The following is a 16,779-nucleotide window of genomic DNA, read 5'->3' on the forward strand; positions in this document are numbered from 1 at the left end:
GTCATGTTGTGTTGTGTCATGTTGTGTCATGTTGTGTCGTGTCATGTTGTGTTGTGTCATGTTGTGTTGTGTCGTGTCGTGTTGTGTTGTGTTGTGTCGTGTCGTGTCATGTTGTGTCATGTTGTGTTGTGTCGTGTTGTGTCGTGTTGTGTTGTGTCGTGTTGTGTCGTGTTGTGTTGTGTTGTGTCATGTTGTGTTGTGTCGTGTCGTGTTGTGTCATGTCATGTTGTGTTGTGTCATGTTGTGTCATGTTGTGTCATGTTGTGTTGTGTCATGTTGTGTTGTGTCGTGTTGTGTTGTGTCATGTTGTGTTGTGTCATGTTGTGTTGTGTCATGTTGTGTTGTGTCATGTTGTGTCGTGTTGTGTTGTGTTGTGTCATGTTGTGTTGTGTCATGTTGTGTCGTGTTGTGTTGTGTTGTGTCATGTTGTGTCGTGTTGTGTTGTGTCATGTTGTGTCGTGTTGTGTTGTGTTGTGTCATGTTGTGTTGTGTCATGTTGTGTCGTGTTGTGTTGTGTTGTGTCGTGTTGTGTTGTGTCATGTTGTGTTGTGTCATGTTGTGTCGTGTTGTGTTGTGTTGTGTCGTGTCGTGTTGTGTTGTGTCATGTTGTGTTGTGTCGTGTCGTGTTGTGTCATGTCATGTTGTGTTGTGTCATGTTGTGTCATGTTGTGTCATGTTGTGTCATGTTGTGTCGTGTTGTGTCATGTTGTGTTGTGTCATGTTGTGTTGTGTCATGTTGTGTTGTGTCATGTTGTGTTGTGTCGTGTTGTGTTGTGTCATGTTGTGTTGTGTCATGTTGTGTCGTGTTGTGTTGTGTTGTGTCATGTTGTGTTGTGTCATGTTGTGTCATGTTGTGTTGTGTCGTGTTGTGTTGTGTCGTGTTGTGTCGTGTTGTGTTGTGTTGTGTCTTGTTGTGTTGTGTTGTGTTGTGTCATGTTGTGTCGTGTCGTGTTGTGTTGTGTCATGTTGTGTCATGTTGTGTCGTGTCGTGTCGTGTCATGTTGTGTCGTGTTGTGTTGTGTTGTGTCGTGTTGTGTCATGTTGTGTTGTGTCATGTTGTGTCGTGTTGTGTTGTGTTGTGTCATGTTGTGTCGTTTTGTGTTGTGTTGTGTCATGTTGTGTCGTGTTGTGTTGTGTCGTGTTGTGTTGTGTCATGTTGTGTTGTGTCATGTTGTGTCGTGTTGTGTTGTGTCGTGTTGTGTCATGTTGTGTTGTGTCATGTTGTGTCGTGTCGTGTCATGTTGTGTTGTGTCATGTTGTGTTGTGTTGTGTCGTGTTGTGTCATGTTGTGTTGTGTTGTGTCATGTTGTGTTGTGTTGTGTCATGTTGTGTTGTGTCGTGTTGTGTCGTGTCGTGTTGTGTTGTGTCATGTTGTGTTGTGTCGTGTCATGTTGTGTCATGTTGTGTCGTGTTGTGTCATGTTGTGTTGTGTCGTGTCATGTTGTGTCATGTTGTGTTGTGTTGTGTCATGTTGTGTCGTGTCGTGTCGTGTCGTGTCGTGTCATGTTGTGTTGTGTCGTGTTGTGTCGTGTCGTGTTGTCTCATGTTGTGTCGTGTCATGTTGTGTTGTGTCATGTTGTGTTGTGTCATGTTGTGTTGTTTTCTCACCGTATCAAGTTGAGAGGCTGCTCTTTGAAGAAACTGAAGAACCGGGCCCAGTTTTTATAGAGGCTGAATCTCTCACTCTCACTGTTGGGGTCCCTGGATGCCTTCCAGTACCGAGACTGTATACATACAGAGGGATACATGTCATTCAGAGTGTGATGGTCCTACTGGATACATGTCATTCAGAGTGTGATGGTCCTACTGGATATATGTCATTTATAGTGTGATGGTCCTACTGGATACATGTCATTTATAGTGTGATGGTCCTACTGGATACATGTCATTTATAGTGTGATGTCCTACTGGATACATGTCATTTATAGTGTGATGGTCCTACTGGATACATGTCATTTATAGTGTGATGTCCTACTGGATACATGTCATTTATAGTGTGATGTCCTACTGGATACATGTCATTTATAGTGTGATGTCCTACTGGATACATGTCATTTATAGTGTGATGGTCCTACTGGATACATGTCATTTATAGTGTGATGGTTCTACTGGATACATGTCATTTATAGTGTGATGGTCCTACTGGATACATGTCATTTATAGTGTGATGGTTCTACTGGATACATGTCATTTATAGTGTGATGTCCTACTGGATACATGTCATTTATAGTGTGATGTCCTACTGGATACATGTCATTTATAGTGTGATGTCCTACTGGATACATGTCATTTATAGTGTGATGTCCTACTGGATACATGTCATTTATAGTGTGATGGTCCTACTGGATACATGTCATTTATAGTGTGATGGTTCTACTGGATACATGTCATTTATAGTGTGATGGTCCTACTGGATACATGTCATTTATAGTGTGATGGTTCTACTGGATACATGTCATTTATAGTGTGATGGTTCTACTGGATACATGTCATTTATAGTGTGATGGTTCTACTGGATACATGTCATTTATAGTGTGATGTCCTACTGGATACATGTCATTTATAGTGTGATGGTCCTACTGGATACATGTCATTTATAGTGTGATGCCCTACTGGATACATGTCATTTATAGTGTGATGGTTCTACTGGATACATGTCATTTATAGTGTGATGTCCTACTGGATACATGTCATTTATAGTGTGATGGTCCTACTGGATACATGTCATTTATAGTGTGATGTCCTACTGGATACATGTCATTTATAGTGTGATGGTCCAACTGGATACATGTCATTTATAGTGTGATGGTCCTACTGGATACATGTCATTTATAGTGTGATGTCCTACTGGATACATGTCATTTATAGTGTGATGGTCCTACTGGATACATGTCATTTATAGTGTCATGGTCCTACTGGATACATGTCATTTATAGTGTTATGGTCCTACTGGATATATGTCATTTATAGTGTGATGTCCTACTGGATACATGTCATTTATAGTGTGATGGTCCTACTGGATACATGTCATTTATAGTGTGATGGTCCTACTGGATACATGTCATTTATAGTGTGATGGTCCTACTGGATACATGTCATTTATAGTGTGATGTCCTACTGGATACATGTCATTTATAGTGTGATGTCCTACTGGATACATGTCATTTATAGTGTGATGGTCCTACTGGATACATGTCATTTACAGTGTGATGGTTCTACTGGATACATGTCATTTATAGTGTGATGCCCTACTGGATACATGTCATTTATAGTGTGATGGTCCTACTGGATACATGTCATTTATAGTGTGATGGTCCTACTGGATACATGTCATTTATAGTGTGATGGTCCTACTGGATACATGTCATTTATAGTGTGATGTCCTACTGGATACATGTCATTTATAGTGTGATGGTCCTACTGGATACATGTCATTTATAGTGTCATGGTCCTACTGGATACATGTCATTTATAGTGTCATGGTCCTACTGGATACATGTCATTTATAGTGTGATGTCCTACTGGATACATGTCATTTATAGTGTGATGGTCCTACTGGATACATGTCATTTATAGTGTGATGGTCCTACTGGATACATGTCATTTATAGTGTGATGGTCCTACTGGATACATGTCATTTATAGTGTGATGTCCTACTGGATACATGTCATTTATAGTGTGATGTCCTACTGGATACATGTCATTTATAGTGTGATGGTCCTACTGGATACATGTCATTTATAGTGTGATGGTCCTACTGGATACATGTCATTTATAGTGTGATGGTCCTACTGGATACATGTCATTTATAGTGTGATGGTCCTACTGGATACATGTCATTTATAGTGTGATGGTCCTACTGGATACATGTCATTTATAGTGTGATGGTTCTACTGGATACATGTCATTTATAGTGTGATGGTTCTACTGGATACATGTCATTTATAGTGTGATGGTTCTACTGGATACATGTCATTTATAGTGTGATGTCCTACTGGATACATGTCATTTATAGTGTGATGGTCCTACTGGATACATGTCATTTATAGTGTGATGGTCCTACTGGATACATGTCATTTATAGTGTGATGGTTCTACTGGATACATGTCATTTATAGTGTGATGGTCCTACTGGATACATGTCATTTATAGTGTGATGGTCCTACTGGATACATGTCATTTACAGTGTGATGTCCTACTGGATACATGTCATTTATAGTGTGATGGTCCTACTGGATACATGTCATTTATAGTGTGATGGTCCTACTGGATACATGTCATTTATAGTGTGATGGTCCTACTGGATACATGTCATTTATAGTGTGATGTCCTACTGGATACATGTCATTTATAGTGTGATGGTCCTACTGGATACATGTCATTTATAGTGTGATGGTCCTACTGGATACATGTCATTTATAGTGTGATGTCCTACTGGATACATGTCATTTATAGTGTGATGGTCCTACTGGATACATGTCATTTATAGTGTGATGGTCCAACTGGATAAAAAATGGTATCAATGAGTTCATCCGATTCTGGGTAAGTAGAAAATCTTGAATGACTTCACAGATACTCATTGGCATATGCGCATACCATTAGGCCCAACAAGAGCCCAGAGGGCAAAGCTGTTTTGGCCACCAGGAGAGGGGTCACTATTATACAGTAGCTTCTTACATCATGAAGTGGGAAGGCAGACCCGTAGGTCCCGTTGTTGAGCAGGCGCTTGAGACCCTTCTTGTCCTTGTCATCCTTGTTGTACGCACAGCGGGCCAGGATATAATACACCTGTAGGAGGAGAGGTGAAAGGTCATTTAGTACACCTGTAGGAGGAGAGGTGAAAGGTCATTTAGAACACCTGTAGGAGGAGAGGTGAAAGGTCATTTAGAACACCTGTAGGAGGAGAGGTGAAAGGTCATTTAGAACACCTGTAGGAGGAGAGGTGAAAGGTCATTTAGAACACCTGTAGGAGGAGAGGTGAAAGGTCATTTAGTACACCTGTAGGAGGAGAGGTGTACGTGTAATATTCTATTCATTCATTCTAGAAGCCATTATATTTACAGGCATACCTTGAATGGCTACATTTAAATCTCTGATAAGAAATAAGTTGCGACAGTCGACTTGATTCTCCTATAATAAACCCTAATGACGGTGCAGTTGATTCTACTTACTATCCTGTTGGCCTACTTACTATCCTGTTGGCCTACTTACTATCCTGTTGGCCTACTTACTATCCTGTTGGCCTACTTACTATCCTGTTGGCCTACTTACTATCCTGTTGCGGACGGAGGGAGGGAAGAAGGTGTCCTTGTCATCGATGAGGAAGAAGTCAGTCTTTCCCTTGTTGAAGGGTGAGGTGAAGTAGTCTGGTTCAGGATTCATAATGTGGTCCGGTAGACGGAAGGGAGTGAACAGCCAGTTCATGGGAATGTCCTGGTGGAAGAGGAGACTTTAAGAAGAAGAATCTTTATCATTAAACATTCCTAGCCTGAGTGCTAGTTTTACATTCATAACCTGTGTGCTAGTTTTACATTCATAACCTGAGTGCTAGATTTACATTCATAACCTGGGGGCCAGTTGTGTTTGACATGACATGATAGCAATGGAGTTGGCAAGAGCACAAACAGATCTTCCCTACAGTCCACGGAAATGTGTCCTGACCAGATTTTCAGTTACGCGATTCGAACCGGCAACCCTCTGGTTGCTGGCTCGCCTCTCTAACCTCTAGGCTAACTGGATGCCTACTGCTAACTGGCTAACTGGCTAACCTCTAGGCTAACTGGATGCCTACTGCTAACTGGCTAACTGGCTAACCTCTAGGCTAACTGGATGCCTACTGCTAACTGGCTAACTGGCTAACCTCTAGGCTAACTGGATGCCTACTGCTAACTGGCTAACTGGCTAACCTCTAGGCTAACTGGATGCCTACTGCTAACTGGCTAACTGGCTAACCTCTAGGCTAACTGGATGCCTACTGCTAACTGGCTAACTGGCTAACCTCTAGGCTAACTGGATGCCTACTGTACCTTGTGGGTGGGGATGTCACTTTTCTTGAACGGAACCTTGATCTTGAGGACATCGGCGTAGGTGGCTAGCACATCCCATGGAGTGTGGATCTTCACAAAGTATGTTTTACCGTCATCTGACTCCTGATTGGAGGAGAGAAATGGAGAGATGGATGGAGAGATGGAGAGATGGAGATATGGGGAGATGGAGATGGACAGACACAGAAACAGACCAGAGAAACAGACCAGAGACCAGAGAAACATTTACATAAGTTTGCTTTGTCATTATGGGGTATTGTGTGTAGATTGATGAGAAAAAAATCAATATTTAATCAATTTTAGAATAAGGCTGTAACGAAACAAAATGTGGAAAAAGTCAAGGGGTCTGAATACTTTCCGAATGCACTCTAACTTGGTTAGATCTAACTGAATGAACCTTCAGGGCAGGAATCTCACCATAACTTGGTTAGATCTAACTGAATGAACCTTCAGGGCAGGAATCTCACCATAACTTGGTTAGATCTAACTGAATGAACCTTCAGGGCAGGAATCTCACCATAACTTGGTTAGATCTAACTGAATGAACCTTGAGGGCAGGAATCTCACCATAACTTGGTTAGATCTAATTGAATGAACCTTCAGGGCAGGAATCTCACCATAACTTGGTTAGATCTAACTGAATGAACCTTCAGGGCAGGAATCTCACCATAACTTGGTTAGATCTAACTGAATGAACCTTCAGGGCAGGAATCTCACCATAACTTGGTTAGATCTAACTGAATGAACCTTGAGGGCAGGAATCTCACCATAACTTGGTTAGATCTAACTGAATGAACCTTCAGGGCAGGAATCTCACCATAACTTGGTTAGATCTAACTGAATGAACCTTTAGGGCAGGAATCTCACCATAACTTGGTTAGATCTAACTGAACGAACCTTCAGGGCAGGAATCTCACCATAACTTGGTTAGATCTAACTGAATGAACCTTCAGGGCAGGAATCTTACCGATTTGTCCTCCGTCTCCAGCTCCAGGCCTGCCTTCTGTAGGTTAGCTTCATACTCCCTCCGCCTCTCCTGTTGAGAAACAAAAGAATAAAGGAGAGGAGAGGAGAGGAGAGGAGAGGAGAGGAGAGGAGAGGAGAGGAGAGGAGAGGAGAGGAGAGGAGAGGAGAGGAGAGGAGAGGAACATAAAAACTAGCAACAGTCATCAAAATTATTAAAAGGTTTTAAAAACAATTCTAATAAATGCAACAGTTGGACAATAGATTACATCTAAAAAATACTTTATATTGTTTGCAAGATGAGACATAATATCACTATAATCCGAGTGTTCATTTTCAGAAGTTGCTTTCATTTCAGCGCATCTAATTTCAACTGTATTAAAAAAGTAATTTTTTCAATCCCACAAAAAATGTACACCCATCAAAATAAAAGTATATTTCTACTCTTTATTGTGATGTAAGTGTCAATGCGAAGCTTTAGCGTTCTTATAGATTCAACTGAATGCCAATGTATCCCATTGAGCACGTCAGCCATTACCGGGGTGTGTATGACAGGGCATTGCGAACATTTCCGTGGTCGTAACTTTAACGGAAAAAAACAACAGGCACAAGCAAGAGAATGAAAGAGTCACAGGAGTAAAATGAAAGCAATCAAATCCAGCGAGATTTAAGTGATTCGTGGATTTTCCATTCCTCAAACACAGGAAATACTGCAGATGGCGGAAAAAGACAGATCCTCAGCTGGGTGGGGCATGCCCGTTGCTACAGAAACGCACAGAAATGGGTTGTTTGAGTTGGCACTAGAAATATACAATTTCCTCAATCAATCTCACTGCTTTGTCATCTGAATGTATAACATTCTGGGAATAGTGACTGTGTGTGTGTATGTGTGTGTATGAATAGTGACTGTGTGTGTGTATATGTGTGTCTGAATAGTGACTGTGTGTGTGTATATGAATAGTGACTGTGTGTGTGTATGTGTGTGTATGAATAGTGACTGTGTGTGTGTACATGTGTGTCTGAATAGTGACTGTGTGTGTGTATGTGTGTGTCTGAATAGTGACTGTGTGTGTGTGTCTGAATAGTGACTGTGTGTGTGTATGAATAGTGACTGTGTGTGTGTATGTGTGTGTATGAATAGTGACTGTGTGTGTGTATGAATAGTGACTGTGTGTGTGTATGTGTGTGTATGAATAGTGACTGTGTGTGTGTATGTGTGTGTCTGAATAGTGACTGTGTGTGTGTATGTGTGTGTCTGAATAGTGACTGTGTGTGTGTGTATGTGTGTGTATGAATAGTGACTGTGTGTGTGTATGTGTGTGTCTGAATAGTGACTGTGTGTGTGTATGTGTGTGTCTGAATAGTGACTGTGTGTGTGTATGAATAGTGACTGTGTGTGTGTATGAATAGTGACTGTGTGTGTGTCTGAATAGTGACTGTGTGTGTGTATGAATAGTGACTGTGTGTGTGTATAAGTGTGTCTGAATAGTGACTGTGTGTGTGTGTATGTGTGTGTCTGAATAGTGACTGTGTGTGTGTGTCTGAATAGTGACTGTGTGTGTGTATGAATAGTGACTGTGTGTGTGTATGTGTGTGTATGAATAGTGACTGTGTGTGTGTATGTGTGTGTATGAATAGTGACTGTGTGTGTGTGTATGTGTGTGTATGAATAGTGACTGTGTGTGTGTATGTGTGTGTATGAATAGTGACTGTGTGTGTGTATGAATAGTGACTGTGTGTGTGTATGTGTGTGTCTGAATAGTGACTGTGTGTGTGTATGAATAGTGACTGTGTGTGTGTATGTGTGTGTATGAATAGTGACTGTGTGTGTGTATGAATAGTGACTGTGTGTGTGTATGTGTGTGTATGAATAGTGACTGTGTGTGTGTATGAATAGTGACTGTGTGTGTGTATGTGTGTGTATGAATAGTGACTGTGTGTGTGTATGAATAGTGACTGTGAGTGTGTATGAATAGTGACTGTGTGTGTGTATGTGTGTGTATGAATAGTGACTGTGTGTGTGTATGAATAGTGACTGTGTGTGTGTATGTGTGTGTATGAATAGTGACTGTGTGTGTGTATGTGTGAGAGTTCCTACCCAGGCCTAGGGTCAGTGTGGTGGGCAGTGAGAGTGGTGAATGTGTGAGTTTCAGGACAGACAGACACAGCAGAGCTGACAGACAACAGAGCAGACTGACAACAGAGCTGACTGACAGCAGAGCTGAGTGACAACAGAGCTGACTGACAGCAGAGCTGACTGACACCAGAGCTGACTGACACCAGAGCTGACTGACAGCAGAGCTGACTGACACCAGAGCTGACTGACACCAGAGCTGACTGACACCAGAGCTGACTGACACCAGAGCTGACTGACACCAGAGCTGACTGACAGCAGAGCTGACTGACAACAGAGCTGACTGACACCAGAGCTGACTGACACCAGAGCTGACTGACAACAGAGCTGACTGACACCAGAGCTGACTGACACCAGAGCTGACTGACACCAGAGCTGACTGACAACAGAGCTGACTGACAACAGAGCTGACTGACAACAGAGCTGACTGACACCAGAGCTGACAGACAACAGAGCTGACAGACAGCAGAGCTGACTGACACCAGAGCTGACTGACACCAGAGCTGACTGACACCAGAGCTGACTGACACCAGAGCTGACTGACAACAGAGCTGACTGACAGCAGAGCTGACTGACACCAGAGCTGACTGACAACAGAGCTGACTGACACCAGAGCTGACTGACACCAGAGCTGACTGACACCAGAGCTGACTGACAACAGAGCTGACTGACAACAGAGCTGACTGACAACAGAGCTGACTGACACCAGAGCTGACAGACACCAGAGCTGACAGACAACAGAGCTGACTGACAACAGAGCTGACTGACAACAGAGCTGACTGACAACAGAGCTGACTGACACCAGAGCTGACAGACACCAGAGCTGACAGACAACAGAGCTGACTGACACCAGAGCTGACTGACACCAGAGCTGACTGACACCAGAGCTGACTGACAACAGAGCTGACTGACAACAGAGCTGACTGACACCAGAGCTGACAGACAACAGAGCTGACAGACAACAGAGCTGACTGACACCAGAGCTGACTGACAGCAGAGCTGACAGGCCTCCCAGTCATGGAGTAACAGTAACAGCAAGGTGTGAGGGTTAACACCCCAGTCACAGACACGTTGGACCATTCATCACTCTGAAGCTACTAGCCCCTGGGCTAGCTGTATCCAAACATACAGTCTGTAGCTACTAGCCCCTGGGCTAGCTGTATCCAAACATACAGTCTGAAGCTACTAGCCCCTGGGCTAGCTGTATCCAAACATACAGTCTGTAGCTACTAGCCCCTGGGCTAGCTGTATCCAAACATACAGTCTGTAGCTACTAGCCCCTGGGCTAGCTGTATCCAAACATACAGTCTGTAGCTACTAGCCCCTGGGCTAGCTGTATCCAAACATACAGTCTGTAGCTACTAGCCCCTGGGCTAGCTGTATCCAAACATACAGTCTGTAGCTACTAGCCCCTGGGCTAGCTGTATCCAAACATACAGTCTGTTGCTACTAGCCCCTGGGCTAGCTGTATCCAAACATACAGTCTGTTGCTACTAGCCCCTGGGCTAGCTGTATCCAAACATACAGTCTGTAGCTACTAGCCCCTGGGCTAGCTGTATCCAAACATACAGTCTGTAGCTACTAGCCCCTGGGCTAGCTGTATCCAAACATACAGTCTGTAGCTACTAGCCCCTGGGCTAGCTGTATCCAAACATACAGTCTGTAGCTACTAGCCCCTGGGCTAGCTGTATCCAAACATACAGTCTGTTGCTACTAGCCCCTGGGCTAGCTGTATCCAAACATACAGTCTGTAGCTACTAGTCCCTGGGCTAGCTGTATCCAAACATACAGTCTGAAGCTACTAGCCCCTGGGCTAGCTGTATCCAAACATACAGTCTGAAGCTACTAGCCCCTGGGCTAGCTGTATCCAAACATACAGTCTGTAGCTACTAGTCCCTGGGCTAGCTGTATCCAAACATACAGTCTGTTGCTACTAGTCCCTGGGCTAGCTGTATCCAAACATACAGTCTGTAGCTACTAGCCCCTGGGCTAGCTGTATCCAAACATACAGTCTGTAGCTACTAGCCCCTGGGCTAGCTGTATCCAAACATACAGTCTGTTGCTACTAGCCCCTGGGCTAGCTGTATCCAAACATACAGTCTGAAGCTACTAGTCCCTGGGCTAGCTGTATCCAAACATACAGTCTGAAGCTATTGACCAGGCCAGCCCAGTAGCCAAACGTATGGGGACACGGGAGGGCCATTCACGCTGTGTCACAGTTCACACAGCATGTAAATACTACTCAAATATACGTTGTACTCAAATACACTAAAATAACTAATTTACCAAGGAAACTAAGGGTCAATTCAAGGCTACCTCAAAAGCAAGTCTGATGATAAGGACATTCCATTCCATGGGGCTGGCTAGGAATGGGGCTGGCTAGGAATGGGGCTGGCTAGGAATGAGGCATTATAGCTACTGTAGCTTATCTCAAATGTTTATTTGTGTCTTGTTTCAAGGTATTTGTAGCTTATCTCTGACATATTCAAGGGAAAATCCACTCAAAAAACTATATTTTGGTATTTTCTTCATTAGTCCACCGTTGATACAATCCCAAAATGTTTTGCATGTCAGCAGTCAAGTTTTCAAGACATTGGACTTTCAAGAAGCAAAGTGTGTCACCGGCCGTTTTCCCCTTTAACACCATCAACATAGTCAGTGAACAGCTTCGCAAGAGAAAACTAGCTGGTCCTGACACTGACTGTGTATTACGGCACGCTTCTATAGTGACTCACACTGTATAACTGTAGTATTGTCAACTACTAGAGTCATGTAGCCTGGTTAAACCAGACTGAATGCTGAACTCACAATGGAGCGGAGCATTCAGTTTGGTTTAACCCAGGCTAAGTGTCCTGTGCTCAGAAACCAGCACCTAGTCTCACTGAGAATTACAGTACATTGAAAAAAACCTGTGATAACTAGCAATTGCATTTAACAGGTAATAGCTACAGTAATATTGAGCACAGGTGTGTTTCTGAAGGTGTATCTTACCTGTTTCCTCTCTCCGTCTCGGTCATCCACATAGGACAGGATGAAGTCAATCCTCCTCTTTCCATCACGGAAGAACACAGAGTCCTTACTCTGTTGATGCTTGTCAACCTGGGAGGAGACAGACAATACACACACACACACACACACACACACACACACACACACACACACACACACACACACACACACACACACACACACACACACACACACACACACACACACACACACACACACACACACACACACACACACAGTCAGCTGAAATACACAGACGTTTTCCCAGACACACATTAAGTCCTTGACTAAAAAGTTATATAAATAGAGATATTATGTGTCTGGGAAGTTGGACCATAAAGTACATAATCATAAAGGAAAGATGCCTTCAGAAACGTAGACAGCCTTCAGTTCACTCCAACTCCAAACGTTACCTACACAGGCGTTTCAAGGCAGAATCAAACAGTAGCTGAACACATTATTCAGTTGGTAGGGCATGGCGCTTGCAACACCAGGGTTGTGGGTTCGTTTCCCACGGGGGGGGGGGGGGGGGGGGGGCAGTATGAAAAATGTATGCACTCACTAACTGTTAAGTCGCTCTGGATAAGAGCGTCTGCTAAATGACTAAAAAAAAAAAATCAAAATATTGAATACAGCCAAGCTCTGAGCCACTCATCCACAGCACAGCAACCCCACTGCAAATCAATCCATATACTGTCACTGTAACTAGATACGGATGAAGAATCACACACAGCGTCACAGAAGATTCGGATGATGAGGTCATGCAAGGAGCAGGAGCAACGCAATTCAATTTCAACCATGGCTTAGAGTGGAACTGACAGCGTTTTAACTACTTTGCAGATATGAAACAAACAGACAATCATAATATCAGTCAAAAAATATCAAATTCCCAGTTTATGCTACAAAAACCAACTTTGTAAGAGGTTTTAAAAATAGGATACATTTGACTCAACGTTCCATGACGTACACTAAGGCATTGTTGGCAGAATAGATGGATGCAGTTCAATGCATGATTCATATAATTCACCAATATATTTTTTGGTAGTCCCAAAAATATTGCTATCAGGTTGTAAATCACAGCTGGCCTGGTACATTGTTTGTTGCCTGCATTCGGGATGCACTGTTTCAGTTTCAATGACTTAATATTCTGGACAAAAACGGCTGAATGTAACTAAGGCTGGGAATGTCAATACATTCAAACTAGCAAGGGCAATGATCACAAGTCAGTCATAACGTGGCTAATAGGTTAGCGTATCTATTTATGTAGCAAGCTAAAAACACAGAGCCTAACGTTAGCTAGATAGCTAGCTGCTAGGAGGATGTAATGCCATTGGAGGAGTGGGTGAGTGACTGACTTTTTCCCCTCATATCGTTTTTCGGTGGCTATACACAGCTAGAGATGCAGGTGTCATTTGGTTAGCTAGCAAGAACTTGAACGACTGTTATCCATTTAGCATATCTCTTGCGTTCGCAAATTCACTCTGGCTATCTACTCCGATTTCAGAGCACTCTCATCTGAGTGTGCCAGAGCGCAGAATAACTGATGTATTTACGAACACGCAACATGACCGGTATCACTAAAGTAGACAAAAAAAGTACTATTTAGTCACCAACGCTCTAGATAACATGTAAACAGCCTAACCAGCTCTGCTACGCCGAGTAAAATGGTCAGAATGAGGTGTTCTCTCATTTGTGTCTGGAAGTAGCTAGCAAGCTAGCCAACTTTAGCCAGTTAGCTTGGGGTGCTTGGTTGGGACAAACATGCATTGGCAGGCAAGCTGCTGAAGGACGAGGATGCTACATTTCCCCATCATTTATCAGTGCAATTTTGACGGCCAACTAGCTGAAAAAGTTTGAGAGGGTTTATCTAATGTTCCTTCGTTAGATTTTAGCTTCTCTCGCTCTGGCTAGCATTAGTTGTTGATCTTGTTGTTGATGTTCATAACTGAGGGAGAGAGAGCCTACCTTTTCATGGTTGTTTGATCAATAGGACTGTAAAGTTCCCAAATGTAAGAGGTTCCATTGTTCTATGTTCCATTGAGCATGGTTCCATTGTTCTATGTTCCATTGAGCATGGTCCCATTGTTCTATGTTCCATTGAGCATGGTTCCATTGTTCTATGTTCCATTGAGCATGGTTCCATTGTTCTATGTTCCATTGAGCATGGTTCCATTGTTCTATATTCCATTGAGCATGGTTCCATTGTTATATGTTCCATTGAGCATGGTCCCATTGTTCTATGTTCCATTGAGCATGGTTCCATTGTTCTATGTTCCATTGAGCATGGTCCCATTGTTCTATGTTCCATTGAGCATGGTTCCATTGTTCTATGTTCCATTGAGCATGGTCCCATTGTTCTATGTTCCATTGAGCATGGTCCCATTGTTCTATGTTCCATTGAGCATGGTTCCATTGTTCTATGTTCCATTGAGCATGGTTCCATTGTTCTATGTTCCATTGAGCATGGTTCCATTGTTCTATGTCCATTGAGCATGGTTCCATTGTTCTATGTTCCATTGAGCATGGTCCCATTGTTCTATTTTCCATTGAGCATGGTCCCATTGTTCTATGTTCCATTGAGCATGGTTCCATTGTTCTATGTTCCATTGAGCATGGTTCCATTGTTCTATATCCCATTGAGCATGGTTCCATTGTTCTATATCCCATTGAGCATGGTTCCATTGTTCTATGTTCCATTGAGCATGGTCCCATTGTTCTATGTTCCATTGAGCATGGTTCCATTGTTCTATGTTCCATTGAGCATGGTTCCATTGTTCTATATTCCATTGAGCATGGTTCCATTGTTATATGTTCCATTGAGCATGGTTCCATTGTTATATGTTCCATTGAGCATGGTTCCATTGTTCTATGTTCCATTGAGCATGGTCCCATTGTTCTATGTTCCATTGAGCATGGTTCCATTGTTCTATGTTCCATTGAGCATGGTCCCATTGTTCTATGTTCCATTGAGCATGGTCCCATTGTTCTATGTTCCATTGAGCATGGTTCCATTGTTCTATGTTCCATTGAGCATGGTTCCATTGTTCTATGTTCCATTGAGCATGGTTCCATTGTTCTATGTCCATTGAGCATGGTTCCATTGTTCTATGTTCCATTGAGCATGGTTCCATTGTTCTATGTTCCATTGAGCATGGTCCCATTGTTCTATGTTCCATTGAGCATGGTTCCATTGTTCTATGTTCCATTGAGCATGGTTCCATTGTTCTATGTTCCATTGAGCATGGTTCCATTGTTCTATATTCCATTGAGCATGTTTCCATTGTTATATGTTCCATTGAGCATGGTCCCATTGTTCTATGTTCCATTGAGCATGGTTCCATTGTTCTATGTTCCATTGAGCATGGTCCCATTGTTCTATGTTCCATTGAGCATGGTTCCATTGTTCTATGTTCCATTGAGCATGGTTCCATTGTTCTATGTTCCATTGAGCATGGTTCCATTGTTCTATGTCCATTGAGCATGGTTCCATTGTTCTATGTTCCATTGAGCATGGTTCCATTGTTCTATGTTCCATTGAGCATGGTCCCATTGTTCTATGTTCCATTGAGCATGGTTCCATTGTTCTATGTTCCATTGAGCATGGTTCCATTGTTCTATGTTCCATTGAGCATGGTTCCATTGTTCTATATTCCATTGAGCATGGTTCCATTGTTATATGTTCCATTGAGCATGGTCCCATTGTTCTATGTTCCATTGAGCATGGTTCCATTGTTCTATGTTCCATTGAGCATGGTCCCATTGTTCTATGTTCCATTGAGCATGGTTCCATTGTTCTATGTTCCATTGAGCATGGTCCCATTGTTCTATGTTCCATTGAGCATGGTCCCATTGTTCTATGTTCCATTGAGCATGGTTCCATTGTTCTATGTTCCATTGAGCATGGTTCCATTGTTCTATGTTCCATTGAGCATGGTTCCATTGTTCTATGTCCATTGAGCATGGTTCCATTGTTCTATGTTCCATTGAGCATGGTCCCATTGTTCTATTTTCCATTGAGCATGGTCCCATTGTTCTATGTTCCATTGAGCATGGTTCCATTGTTCTATGTTCCATTGAGCATGGTTCCATTGTTCTATATCCCATTGAGCATGGTTCCATTGTTCTATATCCCATTGAGCATGGTTCCATTGTTCTATGTTCCATTGAGCATGGTCCCATTGTTCTATGTTCCATTGAGCATGGTTCCATTGTTCTATGTTCCATTGAGCATGGTTCCATTGTTCTATGTTCCATTGAGCATGGTTCCATTGTTCTATATTCCATTGAGCATGGTTCCATTGTTATATGTTCCATTGAGCATGGTCCCATTGTTCTATGTTCCATTGAGCATGGTTCCATTGTTCTATGTTCCATTGAGCATGGTCCCATTGTTCTATGTTCCATTGAGCATGGTTCCATTGTTCTATGTTCCATTGAGCATGGTCCCATTGTTCTATGTTCCATTGAGCATGGTCCCATTGTTCTATGTTCCATTGAGCATGGTTCCATTGTTCTATGTTCCATTGAGCATGGTTCCATTGTTCTATGTTCCATTGAGCATGGTTCCATTGTTCTATGTCCATTGAGCATGGTTCCATTGTTCTATGTTCCATTGAGCATGGTCCCATTG

The 16,779-nt window shown here is 42.7% G+C and overlaps 1 protein-coding gene across 1 annotated transcript in view; it reads right to left on the reverse strand.

Annotated features, from left to right (window-relative positions):
- The window catches only part of LOC311149046 (anoctamin-5-like), an 89,955-nt gene that overhangs the window by 41,852 nt on the left and 31,324 nt on the right, over positions 1–16,779 (reverse strand). The window contains exons 3-8 of the mRNA XM_084186147.1: positions 12,132–12,239; positions 7,011–7,079; positions 6,026–6,148; positions 5,271–5,432; positions 4,677–4,787; positions 1,609–1,724 (exon numbers count right to left, since the gene is read on the reverse strand). Of these exons, the coding sequence (XP_084042273.1) occupies positions 1,609–1,724; positions 4,677–4,787; positions 5,271–5,432; positions 6,026–6,148; positions 7,011–7,079; positions 12,132–12,239 (689 nt within the window). The remainder of the gene's footprint in view (positions 1–1,608; positions 1,725–4,676; positions 4,788–5,270; positions 5,433–6,025; positions 6,149–7,010; positions 7,080–12,131; positions 12,240–16,779) is intronic.

Source organism: Coregonus lavaretus (genome assembly GCF_964263955.1).
Source record: "Coregonus lavaretus genome assembly, chromosome: 21".
NCBI lineage: Eukaryota > Metazoa > Chordata > Actinopteri > Salmoniformes > Salmonidae > Coregonus > Coregonus lavaretus.